Consider the following 27,232-nt stretch of genomic DNA (forward strand, 5'->3'; position numbering starts at 1 on the left):
TTATCCAATTGGGACGCGGGTGGCGCTGTGGGTAAAAGCCTCAGCGCCTAGGGCTTGCCGATCGAAAGGTCGGCGGTTCGAATCCCTGCGGTGGGGTGTGCTCCCGCTGTTCGGTCCCAGCGCCTGCCAACCTAGCAGTTCGAAAGCACTCTCGGGTGCAAGTAGATAAATAGGGACCGCTTACTAGCGGGAAGGTAAACGGCGTTTCCGTGTGCAGCTCTGGCTCGCCAGAGCAGCTTCGTCACGCTGGCCATGTGACCCGGAAGTGTCTTCGGACAGCGCTGGCTCCCGGCCTCTTGAGTGAGATGGGCGCACAACCCTAGAGTCTGTCAAGACTGGCCCGTACAGGCAAGGGTACCTTTACCTTTTTATTTATCCAATACATCTTTTTTATATTGTATTGTATTTATTATTATTACTACTACTATTACATACCCAACCTTTTCCCCAGAACTGAGTTTCAAAGCGGCTTACAAAAACCAATATGAACGTAGAAGCTAAAAAAGATATAAAATATAATAATTAAAAAGTAATTAAACTATAATGGAATTAAAACAATGGAAAACCCACGTTAAAACCCCTTTCCTTAAAAGGAGTAAGTTTCCTAAAGCCCGCTGGAACACAACAGTCTTCACCTGGCAGCAGAAGGACAAGAAGGATGGAGCCACGCTAAGGTGGGTTAAACTAACCCCTTTCCAGCCCCAGGAGGAGGGTGGAGAGCCTTCTCACAACACACCGACGCACTGCAACCCACACACTTAACATTTCGCGACACACAGTTTGGAAAGCTCTGAGGTAGGGAGTCCCAAAGAAAAGAGTAAACCAACAGCACAGCAAACAGAGCCTCTCTGCCCTTACAGATGCGAGGCGGACAACCATATCAGCAAGCCAGTGTTATTGCTTGTCTGCACCCAGTTAAACATGTAGACGTTACTTATACAAGCAGCAGCATACATCAGCTTGGCCAGAACCTCTCTTCAATCCACCTGACAGGTGAGGGAATAGGTGCCAACTATCCAAGGCTGACAGATCACTGCCCTTTCTGGGCCCAGAGCCCAGCACCCCAGGGCCCACAGGGTTATCTGGACTACCATGGTGGCACTTGCAAATCTTCCAGAGCAGTCTCACCTTTGGTTCAACACACCACATCAAAGAGAGCCATAGTGCCACTCTATTCTGCTTGGGTTAGAGCCCATCTAGAGTCCAGAGACCAGTTATTGGGCACCACTGTTTAAGAAGGATATTGATAAGCTGGAAGGTGTGCGGAAGAGGATGGCCAAGATGATCAATGGTCTGGAAGCCAAGACTGATGAGGAACAGTTGGGGGAGCTGGGAATGTTTAACTGGGAGAAACAGTGTAATAGCCATCTTCCAACATCTTCAGCCAGTTGTCATACTTTTTTGGCAGGTGTGGATACTTCCTCTTGGAACTGGCATCTTCCTTACAGCAGGCTGCCCATTCTGGGATTGGCACCAGTGTGGTCCGTCCCTGCTCACCTGCTTGGAGCATTTAATCTACTAATCTACCATGGATGAACAGGAGCTGCTCAAAGAAGAGAGAAACTAGTCTGCTGGCCAGGTCATCCTGCCCGAATGACCTTGCACTTGCTGCCATGTGGATGCAGTTGGTCCATCCACTTCCACAGCTTCCCAGCAGGTGCACCAGCCCGAACCCCCAGCAACCTACAGGGAGGCTTCCTGCGCCTCCCGATGCTCCCTAAGTGTCTGGGGGAAAGTGCTCCAGACGGAAACCCAAGTGCCGTTTCCCGGCGCAGAACTCCTGTGCGGAAAGCAGCAGGTAGGTTTCGGTCTTAAGCGCATTTACTCAAATCCAACCCGGTTGCGCTCAATGAGATTTTACTTCTGAGTAACACAGTGTAACTGTACTGAAGACCGGGGCGTCCTTTCCAAGTAGAGATCGCTGTGCTAAGGGGTGCAAGATGCGGAGGGGTGGCGAGAGAAACGCCGTCTTTTCCGTGTGGCGCCACTGAGCCTTTGGAACTCCCTGCCTCTGGACAGCGAGAGGCGCCTCCCGCCTCCTCTTGTCTGAGCTGCTCCAGACATTCTCCGGCAGGGAAGCCTCCCCGGTTGCTTGCAAGGTCCGCAGGTGTTTTCACTTTGCTTTCGCCTGCTCTGTCAGGGTTCTCAACTCTCCGCATGTTTTCAATCATGCTGTAAATGTTTTAGCTATGGTTTTTCTAAAAAAAAAACCCAAATACAATGGAAGCCCCTGGGAGGTTTCCCCCTGCGAGCAAGGGGTATCTAAAGGTGAGCTGGCCCCGCCGCCCGCACCCCACGGGGCGCCCCACTTTCTGGGCGCTTTCTTCTGGGGCGCCTGGCGCGCGGAGAGCGCACGTCCAACCAGGTGGCGCACCTGGCGCTCGGCGGGGCGGGCAAGGGGCATCCAGTGGGCGCCTCCCCCTCGCCGGCCAGGTTGCCTCTGCCAGGTGCGCCCCTCCCGGCCCGGCGGGGGGGGGGGTTCCTCGTCAGCTGAGGGGCTGGGCGAGCGCGGCGCGCTTTCTGCGCCGCCGGCTTCGAGGGAGCAGGTTGGGCGCTGCCGGGCGCCGCCGCCGCGATGCTGCCTTGGCGGGCGGAAGTGGGCTGGGGCGCCGACGGAGCCGAGCTGCCTGCGGGCGCGCTGCTGCTGCCGCCGCCGCTGCCACACCGAGAGCTCGGCCCCGCCAGCCGCCGACATCCCGCCGCGCCCGGAGCAGGTACCGTCTCGCCCCGCCGCGCGCCTTCCTCTCTCTCCCCCGCTCTCTCCCTTTCCCCCTCCTGTCCGTCGCGGCAGCAAACTTTGTCGGGAGAGAAAAGTTCTGCTCGGGAAAAGCAGCGCCAACTCCGCCGGGGAGCGAGCGACTGGCCGCCTCTTCCCAGGGCTGCCCGGCGGAAAGAGCGCGCGCGGAGCGCTGAGCCCGCGGGCAAAGTGCGCGCGATCCTGGCTGTCGAGTTCAAGGAAAGCAGCCGGCAACTTTGTGCAGAGCCTTCCGCGCCTCTAAACTTCAGGAGCTGCCTGCTGAGTTTGTTTTTCTGGTCTGAGAGGTGATTAGATCTGTCTGTCTAACGATCGATCCATTCATAGTCCATGGATTCGATTGTGATCTGCCCGAAGGAGACAAGGTTTTGCTCCCCTTCTCTCCCTCTCCCCGACCCCCCGGTTTCTGAAAGTGGTTCGGGGTGGAGGAATAAAGGACAAGCAAAGCTCCGAGGCAGCGCCAAGCTGCGCGTGGCAGGCTGCGGAGACAACTCGGGGGGCTTTGAATGTTAGTAGTGGAATGCTGTTTTATGAATAAATGCGGTGTTACAAGAATTTCATGATGATGATTATTGGCAACCCCCTCCTAAAAAAGTGGGGAGGAAGAACCCAATGTAATTTCTATTAATTTTCATAAAGATGTAAAAAAGAGAAAAAAGTGTCATAGATGTTCACTGATGATCGACATCCCCTCCAGGTTTTTCAGATGGGACCCCCAGTAGCCCCCTGGAGCAGAGGGAACAGGCTTGTGACACTCCCGAGGCTGACAAATTCACCACAGCATGAGCTTGCATCTACTTTATCAAATGTAACTGAGGCTGTGGAAGTTTATCCCACCATTAAAAAAAGTTTCCTTATGTGGCCCAGCACAGCACCCAGAGAGTAAGACTATGTTAACTGGAATCTAAATGTATACACTTTAAAGGAATCTTTAAATTTATGTATTGAAGTTAAAGTACAGTAGTTGTAAAAGTAATCCAAGACTTACAAGACACAGCAGACAAGTTTGGCAGTTGTCAGAAAACTAGGTTAGATATGTAAGTTTTATTCAGGAGATCGCAGACATTTTCTTATCATTCATGATTAACGTACCGGAGGGGGGATTACACTTTGGATCTTCTAGGTCGCACTTTAAATTTTATTACAGTTCAAGGAATGAAGTCATGTTTGCATGCCCCTGAATATCTTTGAAAGGTAAATAGATTCTCTAATATCATTGGGAAAACAAGCATTTTTAAAGAGGTTTCCAGAAAGTTTATACCTTATTGTTGCTATATTAACCACTTGCAAATAAATGCTCATTGCTATAGAGTCTGTGACACTTATATGGCCATGTGTGGGCTATGAAATTAGCATTCTTAAAATTGTTTTAAGTCCATGAACTGAACCAAAAATGGTTCAGAAGGTCATTTTCTAAAAGTAGCCCTGCTGTAGAAATAGTTTCCATAGAAAGTTCTATGCAATAGATCTTTTCTGATAAGTTTACATGTAGAAATGAAGAGGAAGAATGAAGAAATTTACTGCACTTGCCATCAAGATGGCTGCTGATATGCTGTTGCCGTTACTTCCATGGACAAACATTAGAAAAGCAACAGGAGTGGAAAAAACTGAACATTTAGACCACACTTACTATGGAGTAAACCTCATTAAAACGCTAAAACTTAACAAGTAAATCAGCATAGGATTGCACCAAAAAAATTAGCACAAGATCAAGCCTTGCCAAACAAGCATTTTACTAGGCAAGATTTTAGGAAGTTCATATCCTAAATTTCTCCAATTATCCCAATTTCTTAATGTTTATAAGGCTAAGTTTTTCTCCCAGTCCATGAACAGGAAACATTTGATCTATACAATTTAATTCATTGATGTACTGTGTGTTGTTGTTGTTTTTAAAAAAAGAATCATATGCACACCTACTTTGGAGCATGTTTAACTGAACTCAGTAAGAGCATCAAGGGGTGTGCATCAGATTGAGCTGAATATCTGAGGTACTGAAAACAGCTGCATTAATTTTAAATCAATGGATTGTAGACATTAATTAGGGTGCTTAAGAGCACTGGATTGTATGCACCACTGGAACATTTTTTTAAAGCACGTTTCTTCAGTTTGATGTGCTTAACTATCTCCTTGAAATGAACTGGAAGTAAGGCTGCAGTAGTTGGATGTGAATGGGATTTACATCGGATGAAGTGAGATCAGTCCGTGAGATACCTTTAAAATACACAAAAAGTGTTGATCAGAAGGCTTAGGAATAAGGTTTTGCAATGCTTTCAGTTTTGGTCTTTGAGCTACACTAGTAAACTTAAGTTTCTTCTTTTTGAACAAATATGATACCTTATGCAAAGGACTGAACCCAGGTTGAAGTGAGGGACTGATTTGATTTTCTCAGTTGTTCCTACAAGGCAAGTAAATTTGTTTCATTACATTCCTCATAATTATTTGACAATAACTAAATAAATAAACGGAAAAGCTAGCCAATCGTCAACAGGAAATAAGAGGTCTCAGGACACTTTGTTTCGTATTGAGTTAGGTTTCTTCTTGCGGCTCATAAACACTTTGCAGCTCCTTCAGACTTTTCAGACCAGGCGTCCGTGTCCAAAAGGGAAATATGCTTGTTTTGGATCAAGGTAGGCAAAAAAGTTTATTTTAAACTGATATAGGCTGTAAATATACAATCCATTTTTGAGGACCAGGTACTGGATCCTTCCCTTTCAAAATAGTGTGCATTGATATTATACACATGTAAAAATAGAGTTCCGGAAATTTATTTAAGAGGTTGCAATCTGAAATAAGTGGTGACGGACATGCTGGCAGATATTTCTGTCTTCTTTGTAGACAGTGAACTCATATTTATATCTATTTCTAGTTATATAATTGAAAATATACCAAATAGATTACCAGCTCAAAATAGTTTACATTTAATATGAGCTAGATAATAACTTGTAGTGATGATGTAACGTTGGTTATTTTAATACAAAGCTAAGTTCTCCAGATATTTCAAACTGAACCTTGACATTTCAAGATTCAATTTATATTGCTAAGGTTTTGAATTAGTTGCAAACTCTGAAAATTAGAAGCATCATGCTACAGTTCTTCTTGGGAATGTACAATGCCATATGCCATACAGGGCATTTTTGCCTATATGTAGGTTCAGAGATTGCTGCATCAAAATTATCTGTTGCTGTTGTACCAGTATAAATGAACTTCTAATTGGTACAATTAAACATTTTTAGATCTGTCAAATGATTAAATAATGTTCAGTCGATTGATTAGCCTTTAACGTATTACTTTTAAGCAGCAGTTACATATTACTGAAACCTCAAAATAGGTACTTTTTTTTTAAAGAAGAAAATATGAGAATTTAGAATTTAGTAAAAGCTACTATTCATTTTTGGTGGAAAATATCTTTAATATTTTCATTTTCATTCAACAAGAAAAGAAAGAAAGTGTGCCCTTAAATCTGGTTGATAAATCTACCAATTTAAATGTGCTAAGGTGTGCAACCCTAAAGAACTATTAGAAGTGCAAATTCACACCAGGATGACCAGTTGGAACACATCAGCTTCACTCTGATAAGTGCATCTCTGTTTGTTGGAGGCTCTCACAAAAAGGTTGCCCGAGATTTATTGGGGTGTTTGCCAGAGAGCACTATTTTTAAGAAGAAAAAGAAAGAAAAAGAAACCCCCACAGCAAATAAAGTTTTGAATCAGAGGCAACTTTCCACCCACACCCGGCAAATGTGTTTAGAAATGGGGAGTTAATTTATTATTGCATGCACTGAAGTTGTAGTGGGGATAAGGATATAATTGAGCACTTGCCACATATTATTGGACTACCCTTGAATGTTTCCGCATGTGCTTGATGCACCCACCATAAATTGCAGTGCTGTGCATCAACATGGGCAGGGCCAAATCAAGTAAATCTACAAAAATACTTCACAAACTGCCTCCCGCCCCATGAAGCCTGCCCTCCCATAAATCCTGCCTTCGGCCATGTGCATCAACCCCCCCCCCTTCATTAAAATTTGGTGTGGAGGATTGTTGTTGCTTTTTAAAAAGTTGAAATAGTTTGTAGGCCAGCAGAAACAGTTTTGAAATTTGTGGCGATAGGAGAATTAGATTTGTAATGCTTGAAAGCAGGCTATTTTAAGGAAATAAACAGAAGCTTCAGACTCAGCTATATCTGCAGATATATTTTGGTGGACATAAGCTATTTACAGTTGTAGTCTAGAGCAGAAATGGCCAACTTTAGTTGCAATCCTATATACACTTCCTGGGAGTAAGTTCAATTGAATTAAGTGTGTTTTACTTATGAGTAGGCATACATAGGCTTGCACGCTTCATCAGCAGGGGTGGACCTTTACAGTTCTGTTTATGTTAGTAAGTGGAATAAAAGCTATTTATTTTCCTCTGCTGATATTTATTTTTTATATTGGTATCCAGCCCTTAATACAAAGAGCTTAGAATAGCATTTTAGCCTTGCAGCAACCTGGGTGTGTGGCCCAAGGTTGCAGAGCCATGCTGGGTCATGGCAAAGGTCCATCATTTTGTTTCCAATGGTTTGGCAAATGGATCTGAGATGTAGGAAGGCAGACACATCCTCCCCACAGATGTGGCGCCTGGGGGTAGGTAGACTGCTTCTGAACCTGGAAGGTCATTTGACTGTTTTAGTTAATAGCCAGTAGTGATGGCTGGGTGGGGATTTGAATCTTGAGTTTCCCACACCCATATCTACCACTCGATTCACTACAGAATTTGAAATTGTATGCTTACATCCTAAGCAAAAAGTCTTGGGTCCCCATATTTTGCAAAGCCAATCATTGTAACTATAGGTTACAAGATATTGCCATACCTTTGTTTACATTTAGAATAATTTCATATTTGTAAAGGGCAGGAAATCCAAGCTAAAATTTAATTCCCAGATGGTAATAAGCAGGACGTGGTTCAACATTTGTTATGACCAAGTTAGCAGCTACAGTTTGCAATCACATTTCAACCTTACTCTTTGCAGACTTGCAGAGCAGTCCTAGGGAGATCAGGTGGCAGGATGGGACGCGCCCATGCCAGGGGAACCGCCACAAGGCCTTCCAGGCTCACAGCAGCCACAAAGGAAGACAGATGAGGAATGGCTTTCCCCCTCGCCTCTCCCCCTTTTCTTGCAGTATCTTTCTTTGTAAAATGTTCTCTCCCACCAATTCCAATGGGAGAGAAAATATCCACATCAGCTTCAGGGATGGCATAGTTGCCTCCCCTCCCCCCCCCCCAAGGAACAAGGGAAGAGCCATTGCCCTGGCTGTCCCACTGTTGGCTCTCCACAGGTGGTAAAGGCCAAAGGGGAATATTTGTGGAGGGATCCCAAGCTTCCCCCAAGATGCTTCAGAATGCCTTTACCACCTGCAGATTAGGAGGTTCATCATGCTCTAGAGCTCCTCCCAGGACCTAAGAAAAGAACATTAAGGGGATGAACTAGATATGTGACTGTGTGTGCACACTCACAAGTCCCAGGGCTGATCTTTTCAAACACTAATGATGTGGAAGTTTGCAAATAAAAGCATGACTCTCATTAGAGACAGGTAAACCCTTCTGCAAAACCTCTTTAACAGATTGTCAGCGCAATGGCTAGGAGTCAAGCTAATTACATGAGGCAAGTAGTCCTGTGGCTTGTGTGGCCCACCTCTTCAAGGCACGTGTGCATTATGTTCTAAAAGGAAACAGGTATTTCTAGAACATTTTCATACAGAACATATTGTAACCCAAATCTGCCTTAGCCAGGCCATGCATGGATTGGGTGATGATAGGTATTCAAATGATGAGCCTTAGCTGGCCACCCATTCAGTTCAACAAGTGCTGAGCCAATAAGATTTTTGGGGGCACAGCCAGCTAAAAGGAAATAAGACCAAAGTACAGGAGAGTGATAGGAATAGTCTTTTTTATTGCATGCATACAAGTGCCACGAAAATTATGTTGTGTGACTGGCTTGGTCAAGTGGATCCAGGCTGCCCTGGATATTATGTAGAAGCATTGGCTGTGAAACGGATGGTGCTTTCGGAGGATCCCCTTCAAAAGAGCTTCCCTTCTGTGTTTATGGAAGACTTGTCAAGAGGTCTACAAATGTTACCAGCTTGCTCACTCAGTGTGCTACTCTTTTCTTCATCTAAAAAGTGTGTGTGTGTGTGTCTATTTATATGGAAAGAGGTGCACGAGAATGTCATTTCCAGAAAGGCAGGGCACAGGACAAAATAGTCTTTTTGAAATTTCCTCTTTAGTTGCCTGAAGGAAACTTTGACTGGCCAGTTGACCAGGTGAGTGGCTGTCTACAAAAGGCCTCTCTGGTCCAGCATCTGTCCCTCACAGCAGCCAAACACATGGCTTTGGGAAGCCCATAAACTGGCATATGGCACCTACTGTCAAATAAAAGCGTAACAGTTGCATGAATGTGTGTTGCTGGCTCTGTAGGATTTTACCAGGACAACCTTAGGGCTCAGGACGATAGTTTGCCCCTTTCCTCCTTTATTTTTTGCTGTGTTGTCCTCCACACTGGATATATCAGTTCAGAAACATATAGCTCCCATATAAGCACATATCTTGGACTTCTTGACTCACTATTTGGGAATCACGTGATATAACCACTTTTTACACACGACCTCCAAAGTCAATCAGCTACACTATTTTCACTAGGCTACCTATCTATAACTTGCTTACCTGGGGCATTTGTGGCAACACCAGCAGCCCAGAGAGAAAGGAAGCCATTTATTGGAAGGCTTCTGTTGGTCACCTGGAGGAAATCCTTAAGTGCCACAGGTGGCCAGGCAAGAGCTGCTCTTTGTGACACTGGCATCAGCACAGACCCTGTGAAACGGCCTCCGGGAGGGGTGCTTTGCAGAATCAGCTGCTGGACTGAGGTTGCTGCTTGCATTGTTCAAAACATCTGACAGCTAAAGCGATCCAGGAGGAATGCAAGCAAAAGTTTAAGTAGATTAATGTAAGCAGGGGGAGGGGGAAATAAAAAAGAGTAGTTTTTCTTTCTCTTCCCTTATCAACAGTGAATCCCTTCTCCGTGGAGAAGGGGGGAAAGTTGCAAATTGAAACAGTGAAAAGGACTGTCCGTGTAACGCCAGGTCAGCGGCAACTGCATTAATCATTTTAATCTGCCCCATTGAAATTAATGGGATGTCACTCGTTTAAAACTGGAGTCAGCAGACACACAAGGGCTGTCAGATACTCAAGTAAGCAAACTGGAACAAGCTGAGCAGGTGAACAATATGTTGATTGGAGGCATTTTCGGAATCCTTTTGCCTATCTACGTGAGGTGCGAAAATGTGTCCAGCATTTCAAGTCTATGGAATCCTTTGTCACTTGAAATGCCTTGAACAGTCCAAGTAAAATTAGGAAGCAATGTCAGAATTAATGAATACAGCTCCTAAAACATCTTGGAACTGAACAAAACAAATAGACAAAAGACTCTTGTCCTCATCTCAGTATTTTATTCTTTAAGTCTTGAGTTATTATACAAGTTCCGTAAACTATTGAGTGTCTTCTTCCCATTCCACACCATCCTATTCATTTGTGAGCCAAATATTCCTATTTTGTGTCTTTGAGCTACGGTAAAGAGCAACCTGGAGCCTCTTCTCCTTTTTATTTTGTATTGGCATGTTCAATAAATAGGGAGTATTGGCCAATGTTAGTCATCCTCAGAGCGGAGCTACTGAAACAAAGGCTTATTTGAGTATGACTTAGTTGGGATACCAGCCATAGCATTCAATATCCCTTAGTATTTTGTACAAGGTGACCAAATGGAAAGCAGCACAGAGGCCCTGTACCAATTTATGTTACTGAAAAGAGGATTTTGGCCGATGCATCTTGTCACACAGGGAAGAGAAAGGCGGCCTCTGCCCAAACCCCATCTCCAGCTCTTCAAGACGCCAAGATCCCTGTCCTGTCCTCTCTTGCTTCTGGTCAGCTGGTTTTGCATGATGCTGCCTTTACTACTTGGGTTAAAATGAAGCAGAATATGTCCATAATAATATACCTTGCTGACCTCTGCAATCCCAGGGCTGCAATCCCATGCAGATTTAGGCCCATCCATTTCTGTGGGGTTGTTGTGCCTGACTTGCCGCAGGGTCTGTACCTCTGACTCTTGGGTATTTTTGTATCATTTGTGTTAAAAAATGAAGCCCCCCCCCTTTACAGAATTTCAAATACAGAGAAGTGAAAGCAAGGAAGGAGAGGTTTAAAATTATTACAAAGAAAATATTTACCTTCTTTTATCACATATATTGATATAAATTGGCCTGACAAGAAGAAAGTGTTCTTAATAAACAATGTATTGGTTATTCTTGCTAGAATTGAAGTGCTGTGATAACGGATGACTACAAAAAATATAATTATATTGCATTTTCTGTAAATTATTTTGTGTGTGTGTTCCCAATTAATTTCTTCTTTATTTTAGTATTTTGTTTTTTTAAAAAGCCAGGCATATAAATGCTTCAGGTTTGTGGCCTATTCCTGTATGGTTTGCTTGGAAGTACCTTTGGTGGGATGAAGAGGATTGTGGCTTCAGCTGCATGTTGTTTGCCAGGCTGTGTGTGCAAAGGGACAGGGGCCACCCTCACCTGGTGTGCAGGTCCCTGAGGTGGAAGACATGTAGCCAACAGCAAATTCCTATAAGTAGAAACAATGACTAAACATTTTTTTCTATAGAAAAGTTACATATATATGTGCCAACAGAGAAAAGGAGGAAATGAATTGGTCTTAACAAATTATAACTTTGTTTCTTACACATCTTGATAGTCCTGGGGGATGGGGAACAAGCTTAATGGAAATGAGAGAAAGCCTTTATGTTTCGCAGGTTTTGTTTCTAGAAATGGACCTTTTCGTTAGTTATTATTTGTGGTCTGCTGGAGAGGAAATTAAAAATAGAATTAAAATGGTTCTAAAGTAGAATCTTACATAGGAATTGAGAGGTCTACTTTATTAAATCCCCATAATAAAGTTAATTATGAGCTGGTGGTGGAGATATGGAACACTTTTAATTAAAGCCTGTTTGCAATTTTGGACAAGGATATCCAATACATTCATCCAGAATAAACTACATTTTCAGTTCAAGGAAAACTATGTGTGCGTTTTTTTATGTAAGAGTTTAAAAAGTGCTGTTGGATCAGGCCATGGGCGCACCGAGTCCACCAGGCCTGGGTTCTGGAGAAGTCTGCAGCCGGGGATGAAGGCAGTGGTCCAGCTCTGAGTTTGGTCCTAGCTGTGATATTCAAGGTTTCCTGCCTCTGAAGGTGGAAGTTCGATTTCTCAAGTATAGCTAATCGCCACTGATAGACCTAGTTTCCAATAAAAAAGTGTCTAATTCTTCTTTAAAGCCATTCAAGCTAATGAGACCCCCCCCAATCTCCTGACAGTGAATTCCACATGCTTCTTTTTGTTTAGTTTCTTTGGGTGATCAGTGTTGATCATTTTGGTTTCCCTTTTCTAGGTCTGTGATGCTCTTTTTTGAGATGGGGCAACCAGATGAGAGCACACACACACCTGCTAGCCTTGACTGTTTCATAACAGTCTAATAAAAGGAAATTAAAGATCACTCAGAAAAATAAGGGAAATGAAAAGCAGGAAGTTAGGTAAATTTACATTCCTGGGTAGATGGGAGATTTAGGTGCAAGTTTTTTCCCTCTCTAACTAACTTTGAGATTTTTCTTATAGAAAGTTTGTTAGGCTACCATTCCGTGAGAGATGGCATTAGCGTGACCTGGTAGTCAACCATACATTGATGGTAGGCAGAGTTCAGCTTGGGAGATGTGCCGACGAGGCTTAAAGGATCCAGCCACCAGGGGCCAGAGCAGCCAGGCATTGTCCACGTCTGTTCATTTTTCTTGGGGGCAAAGCTATCACTATAAAAGGCAGGAAAACAAACCAAAAATATTATCATTCATTTAAGGTTTAAATACTGTAAACTATTTCTCATTTGAATCATTTTAAATCAAAGTGTTGTCCTACTAAGTTGCTGAGGAGAAACAATTTGCTGGCATTACTGTGGCACAGAAAGGGTTGTCAAGCAGTGCAATCTGAGCAAGTTTCCTTGGAAGTGCTTCTTCAGTGCCCTTAATCCCAATGAAGCTGGCATAGGATTGCAGCCTCAGACTGCACAGCTGAGCACAGTTACTTGCAGTAAATCCCATTGAATAAAGTGAGGCAGTTTAAACACAGACTTGGGTCCTGCAGGTTTAGCAGCCCACCTGTTGTTCAAATTCAAGCAATATGTTGCAAATTTCTTAGGCACAAAGTGCTTAAATCTTTCCCATTGAAAGAACAACACTACTTAACTTTTGTCAGTCTGAATCACCCCCAGCACCTCACAACTCTTTAAATGTGCCTCAAATTTAATGGAAAGGTTTGTTGCATGGTTTAGATTGCTTTATTTTGAATCCAGGTTGTTCATCCTGATTTTTACCATAGATATTCCATAGATTCCCCCTCAACACATAATGCACGAGTGAATTTTTCTCCAGAGTCCACCTTCTTCACTTAATTTAATCAAATATGAACCCTCTGTCTCGTCGAAGGCTTCATAAAATACCAAGCACAAAGACAACAATGGGGGTGCGATCATTAGCTTTGCAGAAGTTTACTTTACTTCCTGAATTCCTAATAATGTCAAGCATTTGGTGGGCTGGAAGAAAGGCAGTCTTGTCTGGATGGACATACTGGAAAGTTATCCATTTCAGTCTGTTAGCAAACCCATCGTAAATAGCTTGTAGTCTTACCTTGTAACAAGATATGTTTCTACCTAGAATGATTGTTGTTGTTATTGTTGTTGTTATTCTGCCCTTCATCCAGAGATCACAGGGCAGTTAAAGATCTAACTCCCTTTCTGGAGGTTCTCCATAGTTCCGGCAGGGGAGCACCTAAGCACAGCACGCAAGCTTCCTCTCCCCTGTGTTCCCCAAGGGTCCAGGGAAGAGGTGGGGCAGGAGGAAGGTTGCTGCTGATTTCAGGCATGTGGTTTTCTGACGTGTCATAACCATTGGATGTGCCTAAATTTTTGTATCAGCACTATTACATACCTGTGATACTTGTAACAAAAATCCACAAAGAAACCTTGGAGGGAGGAGCACGGAGTAGTAAAACCATCAGAGCCTAGGGATTTATTCATAGAATCCCACAATGGTAGAGTTGGAAGGGACCCCGTGGGTCATCTAGTCCAACCCCCTGCAGTGCAGGAATCTCAGCTAAAGAATCCAAGACAGATGACCATCCAACCTCTGCTTAAAAACCTCCAAGGAAGGAGAGGCCCATGCCTCTCGACGGAGTCTGTTCCACTGTCACAATAAATTATTCTGCTGTCACTCATATCAAACACATTGTCGTTTTCAAGCACTGGGGAATTGACTTCAGATAATCCAATATATGCTATTTTAATGTTTTGGATGTATCATATAGAGACTCATAATATTTAGTGAATATCTGAGTAGTAGAATACACTTTGCTGCCATAAGAGCTTTGAATATATGATGTTTTAGATATTTTTAAGTCCCGTGATTTCAAAGAGAAAGCACTTGCCCCATGGAAATCAACAGGACTTTTAAAAATGGCACTTGGCCCTGAGCAGAATGTACTTTCCCCATCAAGTACGGTTTATTCCCCACTGATTGCTAGCCTGAAATAACTTGCATGGAGATGTTGATGCAAATTTTGGAGCACAAGTCAAGCTTGGCTACTTTTGTCAAACAACTGTGTGATAAGAGTTTTTATCAATTGCTTGGAAGAGAATGGAAATGGTGATGGGGCCGGAAGACATTGCAGAAATTAGAGCTACAGAAGCAGTTTCCCATAATAGCAGGATAGCCAGCAGCCCTACATTTAGCCCTAAAATACACCCAGCCACTTTGGTCTATGGAACTGGCAGTTTTACCTATGGCATATAAAGTTTGCTCCACATGTACAAGGAACCAGCCTTTTACTGTGGCAGCACCTGGGACTGCTCCTTAGGCCAGCATAGGCAGACATGATGTTTTATTTAAGAACCAACTCTGTCGATTTTGTCTATATTTTGACAACTTCATTATGTCTCCTTGTTCATAAAGTTTGTAGATTTTATCAGTACAGTGGTACCTCGGGTTACATACGCTTCAGGTTACAGACGCTTCAGGTAACAGACTCTGCTAACCCAGAAATAGTACCACGGGTTAAGAACTTTGCTTTGTGAGAACAGAAATGGTGCTCCGGCGGCGCGGCAGCAGCAGGAGGCCCCATTAGCTAAAGTGGTGCTTCAGGTTAAGGACAGTTTCAGGTTAAGTACAGACCTCCAGAACGAATTAAATACTTAACCCAAGGTACCACTGTATTTTTAATGAATATTTCATACTATTTTACATAAACTGCTTAGAGGGTGTTTTTTCTTTCTTCTATTTGTTGTTTATAAATCTTGTGTAAAATTAGGACGTCACATCTGCTGAGGCTCAGACCCGAAGAGTCTGCATATTCCTCATGGCAGAGCCTGATGAGCGGAGCAGAGTGACAGCTCAAAGCTGAGAGCAAAAGCCAACCAGAAAGTCACCTGCCTATGATTCCGGCTCCCCCAAGAAGAAGGCTTGGACCCTGATGGTGCAGGCATGAGCTCAAAGCGCACTAAGCTCTGTAGGGGCACCTGCCCAGGCACCATCCTCAACACACACCCCCCCGTTCCTGACCTTTGTGCATTCAGTGCGAAGATCTGAAGGGAAATTCCGTGTGCATTCAGCTGAAGATGCTCAGAGGCCTCCCAGCCACCAGGAACCCGGGTAGTGCAAGCTGAGCATTCTGAGGGCCTGGCATCAAACCTTCGCCCTAAATGCACAAATTTCAGGAGTGAAGGAGGCCACACCCGTTGCATAGCTTGTGCCCCCGGCTGCCCAGCCACGAGGCGCTTGCAGGCAGCACGGCTTCTCCACACCAGTCGTTGGGAACCTCAGGAGGGGTCCTGTTCTGCTCCCTGGTTTCCCCCTGGCACGGGGTGGGAGACTGTGAGAACAGGATGCTGGACTGGATGGGCCTTGGCCTGATCCTGCAGATGGCCATCCAGCCTCTGCTTAAAAACCTCCAAGGAAGAAGAGCCCCCCCCCTCCCGAGGGAGTCCGTTCCGCTGTCAAATAGCACGATAAATTTTTCTGCTGTCCCTCTGTCATTCTTCTGAAGCACCATGTCTACCTTGAGCAGGTGACTGATGGGCGCTCTTTTTCCTTTCCTTCTCGCTGCCCTCCTCACAGCTGCTGCCACTCGCCGCCGCCTCTTCCAGGGACGCAAAGCTCCTCACAGCCCAGGGCCTGGGATGGAAATGGCACAACAGCCCTCTCGATCTCAGCCAAGCTGCGTGCAGAGCATTTCAGCCCCGAGGCTGGGCTGGGCAGCCAACATGCAGAAGCATCTTTTTTCCATTCAATTTGCGTGCGCCCTGGAACTTCAGGTTAAAATGCTGAAATCTGGCAACCCTGAAATGAAACAAAATGGCTAACGGACACATTTCCTTTATTATTTATTTATTTCAGAAAATTTATATGCCGCTTGATTGTAAAAAGATAAAACGATAGAATTAAGGAAATAGAAAACAATTATTTTAAATCATACGAAATGCTAAAATGCCCAAACATCAAAATTCCTACCAGCATTTCTAAGCATCTGGGCAGGCTTTTCTAAACCGGAATGTTTTTAGCAGGCATCAAAAATAGTAGAGTGAAGGTGCTCGCTTCAATCAATTGGCAGGGAGTTACAAAGGGCAGGTGCTGTCACACGAAGTGACTGAGTTCTTACAAATGCGGAATGGGTATCACGGGGCACCTGTAGCAGTGCCAGTTCCACTGATTGAAGCGGTCAAGTGGGCACATGTAGGGAAAGGCAATTTCATAGGTGAACTGGTCCCAAGTTGTTAAGCGCTTTGTATAGTAACAGCAGCATCTGTAGTGGAGATCTCTGAGCACAGGTGCAATATGCTAGCAAAGCCTCACTCCTGTCAGCAATTGTGCCGCAGCATCCTCACGAACTGCAGCCTGTGGATCAAGCGCGAGGGAAGCATGTTGGGGAGCAATCCTGATGTGAATCTGCAGTGACGCCCTTTAAGATGTAGGTGTGTACATTTACGAGTGGAATGGAGCCACTTTCCAGGAAAAGCTAGCTCAGCAGCCATGATGGGTGCCCAAAAGAAAAGGGTAAAATAAAAATGCAGCCAGGGCCCCCATAGTGTTGGGTGTGGGGAATGCGTGATAGAGAGAGGAACCCGGTGTGTCAGAAGACAAATGAGGGAAGATGCAGCAGGATAAAGAGGGGGGGGGGATAAAAAGCAAGCCCACCCCATGACTGCCTCATGCCTAACATGAGTGGGTTCCTCCACCCCAATGCCCCCTTGCATAACCTCTCCTTCAAGAACCACATATTAGCCTCCTAAGACACCTCTGAGTCCAGGTCAAGAGAGTGATTTCCCCTGCAAATTGTATCGATACGGTTCTCTAGGCTGGGCCCACATAGCTTGTGACCCAGGCCAGGCCTTTTGGCTGGCCAGCCCTTTACTTTTTGCCAGGCTTCCTCAACCTCGGCCTTCCAGATGTTTTTGGCCTACAACTCCCATGATCCCTAGCTAGCAGGACCAGTGGTCAGGGATGATGGGAACTGTAGTCTCAAAATATCTGGAGGGCTGGGGTTGAGGAAACCTGCTTTTTGCAGTCCAAGGAAGGCATCAAATGCAGGAGATTTGTGGAGGAGCCTCTGCTGGCCTGCCCTCCCTGGCTGTGCTCAGCTTGGTGGGACTGCTCTGCTGCATCTTGCCAGGCTGATTATTTCAAGAAACAAAATTCCGTCCCTGGGAACTGTTTGGTTAGCTGGCTGGAGTCAAATTCTCCCCAGTCTCCATCTCCTGTTCCTTTGTGGAGTTTCCAGGAGGTTTGGCTACTGGAGGCATAAAGCCTGGAGCATAAAGAAAGGGAAAAGCCCAAAGCCTCCAGGTTACAGAAGCTGCCCTCAACTGCTTTCCCTGAAGTGAGCTCCCGCAAGTTGCCGGCGACTCGCTTGCACGGAGCAAGTGCCTTGCTGGGATGTGTTGAGAGTAGCTGCTTCCACAAAGCATTTGTTATCCAGAGAGGCACCAGATGTCCACCCAGGCCCTGGAGACCTCTTCAGGCCCATAGCCTTGTGCTCCAAGCAGAGGCTTTTGGCTTCCATTTCCACCCCACTGACTCCGGGCATGCTTCTCCCTGGTGTTTGTGGTCACTTTGCAACTTTATTCTTTGGAACATTATGTGTTGCGACAGAAGGGCAAGTGGCTTCCCAGTATTTGTTACAAATCTGTGGAGCCGAGCCATCTGTCAGCAAAACAGGAAGGTCTGGGTTCCCTTTCTCTCCAGGGCTCGGTTTGCTATTTTGGGGAGTGCCCCCTCTCCCCGCCTAGAAGGAAGCCGGTGTGGTTCGAAGCGCAGGGCTCCTGGGCGAGAGAGGGCCCACGACTGAAGCGGCTGCTGCTTCTTCGCCCATCTGCCGCGGCTGGAGGTGTATTCATTATTGATGGCAGTAGCGGCGGTTGCTGCTCGCTATGCAGGCCTGCCTGGGTAAATGAGACATTCTTCAGCAAATTGCTTCGTTTTTTGATTGCTGATTGTACGCGTGTCACCAAGCTGACTCAAGGTTCATCGATGCATGCTCAGTAAATTAGAAAGAACATAACTATGGATCAGCCAAGAGAATGAATTCTTTGCCTACAATGACCCAGGGCCATTTAATTTTCTGCTTAATTTTGTTGCAGTCAGTTTGCATTTTGGGTTATTATGCAGTAGGAAATTAACAATAAATAACAAATTTGGTCCTCCTGTGCTTGTAATGATATTTTTATAAATCTTTGTAATGCTCTTTTTAAAAGGATCAAGGTCTGTGCCAGCCTGATACCCCCACAAGTATGCAGGATGGGAAAGAAAGAGAGAGAAAAATACATTAGCCCTGCTAGATAATCTCATAGTTAAATAGCAAAGATTCCCCCCCTCCGTCTCTCTCTGCCCCCCACCCACTTTCTCTCCTGTGATTTTGCATTTCACATTAAACTTAAGGCTTTTCTTTTTCTCTTTCCTTCAGATAACTTGAGGAAAATGGAAACAGATGAGGCTCAAGATATGTCCCAAGTTTCAGGTGAGATCACTAAAAAATATGACTTAGAAAGGAGGACACACACCCCCCGCTTCCAGCCTGGAGTCCATTGAGTTCTCTACCAGAACACAGTGTTATTATTGTCAGTGTAATTGCTTTGGGTCTTTTGCATTGCCAGAGTGGAAATCAGGATATAATTAATGTTTATCACTTCATATCAAGCCCAGTAGTGCCTGGGTTTCTTTTTTTAGTAACTTAAAGATAAAGGAGCCAAAGAGAGTGGAGGGGGACATATCTTAATCATTCATTCATTTAGTTGATTTCTATCCCAACTTTCCTCCAAGGAGCTCATGGTGGCGGCCGATATGGTTTTCCCCTTCCCCATTTTATCCTCATGGCAAATCTGTGAGGTATGTTAGGCTGAGAATCACGGATTGGCGCAAGGTGGGTTTCGTGATGTGAGTGGGAATTTGAACCTTGGTCTCCAGGTCCGAGTCTGACCTCTGACCCCGATGTCATATTCACTCTCAAATCAGTCACTTGCAGATTGTAAATCTGACACAGCGTACTTGAAGTTTTAAAAAGCTTTTGTTCCCTGAGTAAGATTGGCAGTCATGGAATAAGAAGAGAGGTCCTCATATGGATCAGGAATTTGTTAAGTAGCAGAAAGCAGAGACTAGGAATAAATGGAGGGAGGGATGAACAAAGTGAAATTCCCCAAGGATTGGCGCTGGGTCTGTGCTGCATAACTTGTTCATAAACGATCTAGAGTTAGGAGTGAGCAGTGAGGGGTCCAGGTGTGCTAATGCGACTACGTTGTTCATGGTCGTTAAAACAAAGAGAGATTGTGAACAGCTCCAAAAGAACCTCTCCAAACTGAATGAATGGGCAGTAAAATGGCAAATGCAATTCAATGTATGTGTAAAGTGATGCATGTTGAGGCAAACAAACAAACAAGCCACCCTTAATTTCGCTTATACACACAGGGGGGCGGGCAGGTCTGAACTGTGGGTGACTGATGAGGAATGAGACTTAGGGGTCGTAGGGGATGGCTCAGTGAAGATGTTGGCAGTGGAGCAACAGCTCTGAAAAAGGCAAAAGTCCATGCTAGGAAAGGAAAATAAAACTGTGACTATCAAAGTACTGTTATATATTGTACAACTGCATTTGGAAAACTGTGTTCGGTTCTGGTTGCCTCACCTCAGAAGGGTTATTGTATTGTTGGGAAAGGTTCAGGAAAGGACAACCAAAAGGATCAAGGGGGCGGAGCATCTTCAAGGAAAGGTTGGAGCATTGGAGCCTTTTCGGTTTAAAGAAAGGGTAAGAAGTGACATGATAGAAATGCATAAAATGATGCATGGCATGGAGAAAGTGGAGAGAGAGGACGCTCACGGAGAGCCTGCGAAGCTGAATATTGGAAGACAAAAGAAATTACTCACCCTGTGCGTAGCTGAACTATGGAAGGCTGAACCAGGGATGGCTTGAAAAGAGGACTGGACAAGTTCATGGAGGAGGAAAGGGCCATTGATGGCTCCTAGCCAGGACCTCTTATTTTCTGCCTCCACAGTCAGAGGCAACAATGCTTCTGAATTTCAGGTGCTGGAACCCACAGAAGGGGAGAGTGTTGCTCTTGTGCTCAGTCCTGCTTGTGGGTTTCCATGGGCATCTGGTTGACCACTGGAAGCAGGATGCTAGACTAGATGGGCCCTTGGCCTGATCCAGCAGGCTCTTCTTCTTACATTATCATCTCAGTTCAACTCTCCTAGTGAGCAATTGGTCACATGTAATGGGTGACTCTGGACAGAGATCTGCATAAGCATTGAAGGTCTTTTCTCATGGGTTCTCATGGGTTTCAATGAACTCCACCATGTGCCTTGGAGACATACAGCTGGATTCATCTTTGCCTCACCTGCGCATATGGCAGCCTGCTTCTTGCATCTTCCTTGCTGAACTGGTGTCTCCATCTGTGAGATATTCATATTTCGATCAGTGTAATATTTCTGCAGATCCGAACACTAGGGACCCTAGCAAAAATAAATTGGGGTGGAATTATTCATTTTTAGTATACCTTACTTGCCAAATTGCTAGTGTTCCTCTGAAGCTGTGATTTCATTTTTAGGATAAAAATCTGAGATGTACTGTGTTGATTTCATGCCACAGTTTCATGTATGGATTCAGGGTTTCCTCTTTCCCTGAAGCTGCTCCTGCAATGGTTATGCAAACCACCTTTTATACTGGGCAGCAAGAAGCCTGTCCGTTGCAAGGTGAAGGAGTTGTGAGGAGAGAGTTCTCTGTGGGTTCTTACCATACATGGTTTTGGTGACTATGAAGAAAAAGATTTGGAGAGGTTGCTATTGGGGCTACAGCAGGAAGCAGACCATTTTAGGAGATGCCTCTTCTCCAAGTTCAGTTGCCAGGGTCAAGGCCTTGTAAGAATTGAATGCAAGGTTCAGCAATCATATCTTGGAAGTGTCAGCAGATCTAAGGGGTTTCCCAGAGGATATCCCTGTGTGACACTCTTTGGGGCATATAGAAACATTTATAATTATGGCAGCTTTGTGAAAGAAGTGGGGGAGTCATATAAAAAATGTTTAGGGGTACTCTCATTTTGACTCAAGAAAATCACCATTTTATAGTTCAAACTGGGGAAAATAAATACAGTAAATGGACAAAAGTACAAAGATTCACAAAATGTTTAGGGGTCTGCGTCCCCCCAGAAAAAAAGCACTGATTGGGAGATAGGCACATAAAATAACCCCGTATTTTCCTCCCTCTGAATATAGATGTGCACACACACCGGCATATATCTACACTGTCATTGTTAACTTTCTGCCCTCAAGACCCAGTTCTACCCCCTGGGTGGCATTTCTCCTTGCGGTCTACAGCATTTGTTACTACCATATCAAATGCAGCTTATCAATATACAGTTGTACCTTGGGTTAAGTACTTAATTCATTCCGGAGGTCCGTTCTTAACCTGAAACTGCTCTTAATCTGAGGTGCCACTTTAGCTAAAGGAGCCTCCTGCTGCCCCCGCACCGCCAGAGCACGATTTCTGTTCTCATCCTGAAGCAAAGTTCTTAACCTGAAGCACTATTTCTGGGTTAGCGGAGTCTGTAACCTGAAGCGTATGTAACCCGAGGTACCACTGTATTGGGGGGGGCACCATTGACCAACCTCTTGTTTCCCCCCACTTCCAAGGGCTGCTAAAACTGGGGGGTTGTGAAGCACCAGGCGAGCCTCACAATGCACAGCTTGTGAGCTGTTTGCTTTGTGTCACGCAGTGCAGCACTATCACAACGCAAAGTTTCATATGGACGGGAGGGGGTTTAAAGTGACCTTTTTGATAGCTTGAAGAGATATGCCTGGGCGAATCCTCTTAAAAGAGGTGATGAGGTACCATTTTTGGAGCATTTCCTCTTGTCTGTGGTTTCCTGTGGAGACACCTGCATGAGAGGCTGGGGGTGAGGATTCGGGTGGCAGGTGAGCTAGACTGTGCAAGGCTTCAGCAGCTGGATGTTGAGGAAGGAAGGTTTTCTCATCTCAGCAGGCATCCACTACAGGACGGAGTCTAACATCAAGTAGTTATTCCTCCAGAACTGTCTTCACTCCTTAATAGTGAGCCTCTGTGTAGTTCGCATCTCCATAAAGACAAAGCTATGATAGCAACAGCAGCACATTCAGGTTGAGGTTGTACACTTTTCCAGAAGGGCCAATATCATGAAATCTCTACAAGCATAGGCCATATTCCTCTGGATATCCTGTGCTGGGGGCAGGGGAGACAAAAACAGCGGTACTTCAGACATCCTTCTCCTCCTCATGTTTGTCTGCCGCCTTTCCATAGTTCAAACCATGCTCAAGGCAGCTTGCAACATAGAAAGATATACATAATTAAAACATAACCACAGTAGTCACAAACAATAAAACACTTTAAAACTACATGGGCAAATTGCACAGTTGCCACATAAATCATGGTAAGATAAAAAAATTAAAGATACCAAAAAATATCAATAACAGCAAGGCAAACACCAACAAAACCCTCTGAACAAAAACGGTCTCAGCTTTTGCAGCGGGAGTCAGTCTGGGCTCCATCTTCCTGAGCAGGTGGAAAAAGGCCTGTCTAGCAGGGAGGAGGTCTTCTTGGACTCACAGCCGAAATGGCCTCTGCTTGTCTATTATTATTTTCAACAGAACAAATAGAAAGCAAGATGCCTTGCTGCAAAATTATGTTCTGCTGCCATATGACTCTGGTGAATTTTAACACTTGTGAATCGGGTTGGATAACCACACTTTTCTGGCGGTGGAGACTCTTGTATAAACTGGAGCTGAAGGAAATAGCCAGGGTTGTCAAAGGCTCGCTCCAGCTAGAGGAGATGTGAGAAAAAATTCCTGGTTACCAAATGGGAGGGTAATTGTGGGTGGGGAGGATCAGTTAACCTTTCAGTTGAGTTTGTGCTACCCATATCCTCTTTTCAAGTCGCTCACAGCAGGTGCGTGCCATTTTTATGCAAGACCTAAAACACTGGACATTACAAAGGAAACGCAGGATTGGGAGGTGGGGGTGGGGTGCTTGAAGGGGGAAGGGGTTAAACACACCTCCTGCTTGCCTACAGATCCTCCTTTCCTGTTATCTCTGTAGAAATATGTTTGCTAAGATAAATACTGATTTCACAAGCCTATAGAAAAGTAACATCAGGGCTACTAAAACTTACACTGAATGCATCCCCAGCCAAGAGAAAATGAGACCTCTTCCAGGTGGATGTAACCCCAAGGGGAAATGGGTCAGGGAAGAGGGAAATGCCTCTTCCTTAATTTGAGGATGGGTCCCCCAGTTAATTTCGCTGCCCCACATGTAGTCCTCCACTTGCAGTTCCCCCTCCCATGGCCATAGTTTCTCAGTCCCTGCAGCTTCAGCTTGAAAGGAATCTCTCCTCACATGGGAACTTTTTTGGTGGTGTCTTTGGTTTATCTTCAGCAGTATAGAGGCCTTGAGGAAAACGAAACCTGCCATTTCTGGGCACACTCACTCACTCCAAGTACCCAGGGACTGTAGTTTAAGGGTGCTGGGAGTTGTAGCTCTGTGAGTGGTAAACTACAGTTCCCAGTATTTGGGGGGGGGGTATGCTTTAAATGTACAAGACCCGTACAGCTTCTGTTCAAGTTTGGTAAACCATTTGCTGAATAAGTCAGAGAATCTCATCTCTGTTCTCTGTGCCTCCTTCGTTGGTGCCATATGCAGTTCTGCTAAATGCATGTCAGCACTGCTGTGTCTCCAGTTTTAATGCGGCAATGGCTGGCCTCATAAAATATTGCTTTCAGGAGGGGGATATAAGTGTGAACTCTGAGCTTATCATGCAGGCTGGAGAGTTCCGTTAGGAGCCAGCGATGGCCATATTCCAAGAACTGGGAACAGATGTGCCATTCTTGTCTCATTTACAGTTGCTGGCTTGCTTATCTGCTGCCTTGAGCAAGACTGGATCCAAATCTGCCTAAAGCCAGAGAACAATTCTGTTCTCATAAGAAGAACTAAGTTTATGCTCTGCCTGCTTGTGTTCCACACTATCTAAAGTGACTTTCTCTGTTATGTCTTGCAAGCCCATGTAACTGGGAAGTGTGTGTATACTATATAATCTCATATATCAATACGATGTAGGTAGAGACCCCTTGTGTGGATCTTCCCCACCCATGTATCCTCGCTGGTTCAGGCTCCACCCACCTGGCTACCCTTCCACCCACCTGCCATCTCCTCAGTTCCCACCAATGCCCAGCTGGCCCTTCACCCAAGCTCATATCTATGGTTCACTTATCTTGAAATCATAGAATCATAGAATAGAATCATAGAGTTGGAAGAGACCACAAGGGCCATCGAGTCCAACCCAATCCAAATCAGTTAGAGGTCAAGTTGCCAACCCATTTTCTTCTCCTACAGTCTGATATTCAGTGTGTCTACTGGGAAGTGAATATAGTCCCACTAAGTTCAACCAGACTTACTTCCTGCTGCGTATATGTAGGATTTGAGCCTCTAGTCTCTGTGGACTCCCTTCTGTGTCACCTCCACCATGAACTCCCCAGGAGACCCAGGGCAAGTGGCTGCTCTCTCACCTTCCAGCCCCTCTACCTGCAAGATTTACTTATATTTAAGATTTATACCTTGCTTTTCAGTATTAGCACCCACAAGGCGACTCACAATAGTCAGTAAGAACAATAGGATTCGGTTCAATACAATTTTTAAAACAGCAAAACATTTTTTTGTAAAAGAACCCAACAGAACCAGCACATTAAAAATATCAGCTAAAAATAATTAAAAGAATCTCAAATATATATTTATTTAGGACATTTGTTGGCTATCCAAAGTCCTCTTAGCAGTTCAAACATTATACAGTATCCAAACATTCTATAGTTCAAATTTTAAAGCATTAATTTAAACATCAAACTCAATCATTCAGTGTTCTGTCTTGTTAAATCTAGAGGTGGCAATGCTGATTTATCTTACAGACTTCTTGTAAGGATTACCAAGACAATATATGTGCTGTGGTTTGAGTACTGCAAAAGCTCCATCAAAGTGTTAAGTATTAGTAAAATATATCACATTTCAGATCCTAGGTTCTCTTCTCAGTATCCACTTCGACCCTAATTCAACTGAAGTTGGTTGCAACAAAGTCCCCTTGAAACTAAGGGGGAGGCCTACTGGCGTTTGCCCCCATTTTTGCCTTCCCATTTGCAGGTAGAAAAAATAGGACATTTCTGCAATTTGTGGGGAGTACAAAATAGGAGCAGAAGGGCTCCTCTGGGTGACTGGTATCTGCTGTGAAACTTAAAGTATGTAAAAATGTGAAATGGGGAGAATTTGTCAGGAAACCCCCATCCTATTTCATGCTGAAAGTTCTCAAAAAAAGAGTTTCCATCTCAGTAATTGAAATCAATGGAGCAAATTAACTACAACCAGGGAGTAAGGAAACTTATTTCTGAATATGATGGAACTGGTAGTCATGACTAACTTGAGCTTAGATTGAGGCCTCCTGTAGTGTGTGATCAATAGGCTTGCATTGTGGAACCAACTTTCAACTTTGGTTATGCTAACAGTCTCCTCTGTTATGACTGTGGACTCGTCATAGGTGAAGGGAAAATTGCAAAGACAGGAATAAGTTGTTCAGTGTCTCTGGCAATACCAGGCAAAGGATCTCCCAGAAATCCTGCCTCCGAGTTTTGTGTGAAAAGGTGCTTAGAGAAACATTACAAACTAAATGCACAGAGGTGAATTGTAGCACCTATTTTGTGTTAAGTCTTTATTGAGCAGCAAAAGAATGTATTTGGGCCTCAGCCTTTTTGATGGCGTTTTAATACTTCAACCCAATATTTGCTTCTTGTTTTGCAATTGCACACCTAGCCCCAGTTAATATTCTGTGCATGCCTCTTAGAAATTAAATGGAGAATGGCTATTTCTCCCCATCTTTCCACTTTAAAAGTCATTTGCTACAAAATGTTAGTATGATTACATATCTATAAAATTGCCATGCAGGAGTGAACTTATCAGGGTATAACAACATAGATGAAGTTAAGGCATGAAATATGAAATATCATGCTGTGGCATCCAAGAGAAGAGCTGCCCACATGGGTTACTTCGAATGAGCTTTACTTTTAGGAAATAAAGGCTTTGCTGGGAGACATACTGGGGGGAGAACGAAACCCCGTTATGTGACAAGAGCAGCTCAAGCAGAGTTCAGAGACGCCAACACTGCAATAGTTGTTTCGCCTTCACAAGTCTGTAAGTGGACATTTCACGAGCTGCTTCTTGAACTTTCCTAGAATGAATCAGGTGGACCAGGGTTCAACAGGGTGTGGACTTCCCCTACCCACCCATGGTATTTTAAAACAAAAAACCATGCTGCTTTCTCATCGCACAAAAAATAGTTTCTCAATTGAGCTATGGAAGGAGACTAGACATGCAATACTATTATTATTAATAATATACATTGTATTTATCTGTCAAAATGGCTTTTACGTGGTTTGCAGGTATAGAACCGATTACAAAGAATATAGCCACACATAATTAAAACACACAGTGAAACAATTTTATCAAAACATTAAAATAAACACCAACAATTAAAGCATAGAATAAACAAGCCTATCAAAACACCAGGACAATTGCAAGTTGAAACAGCAGTTACAGTGATTTAAATAGGAGGCTCAAGTCAGGAGGCTGGGGAATCCTTGTCAAAAGAGGCTGGTGGACGGCCAGCCCAGCAGGATGAACCATGAAGCAAAATAAGCCCCTGTCGAGGGCATCAAGGGAAGGGACACTACAGAAATCCTCCATTGCTGGATTTACCATGGACCGTGTGGTGCAGCTGAACCAGGTTCCACAAAAAAGGCTCTCA

The 27,232-nt window shown here is 44.5% G+C and overlaps 1 protein-coding gene across 10 annotated transcripts in view; it reads left to right on the plus strand.

The window, feature by feature from the left end:
• The first annotated feature begins 2,396 nt into the window (after window positions 1–2,396).
• The window catches only part of IKZF1 (IKAROS family zinc finger 1), a 74,071-nt gene continuing 49,235 nt past the window's right edge, over window positions 2,397–27,232 (plus strand). For 2 of the 10 annotated variants that reach the window (XM_083409156.1, XM_083409158.1), the window contains exons 1-2: window positions 2,521–2,714; window positions 18,844–18,897. In XM_083409156.1, coding sequence (XP_083265282.1) covers window positions 2,576–2,714; window positions 18,844–18,897 — 193 coding nt within the window. In that variant the 5' untranslated portion in view covers window positions 2,521–2,575. Of the gene's footprint in view, window positions 2,715–3,646; window positions 3,666–5,298; window positions 5,383–15,195; window positions 18,327–18,843; window positions 18,898–27,232 lie in introns of those variants that run through there. The other 8 variants (XM_083409161.1, XM_083409162.1, XM_083409157.1 and 5 more) reach the window with 8 other exon arrangements.

This window comes from Podarcis tiliguerta (assembly GCF_965153285.1).
Source record: "Podarcis tiliguerta genome assembly, chromosome: 13".
Classification (NCBI taxonomy): Eukaryota; Metazoa; Chordata; class Lepidosauria; order Squamata; family Lacertidae; genus Podarcis; species Podarcis tiliguerta.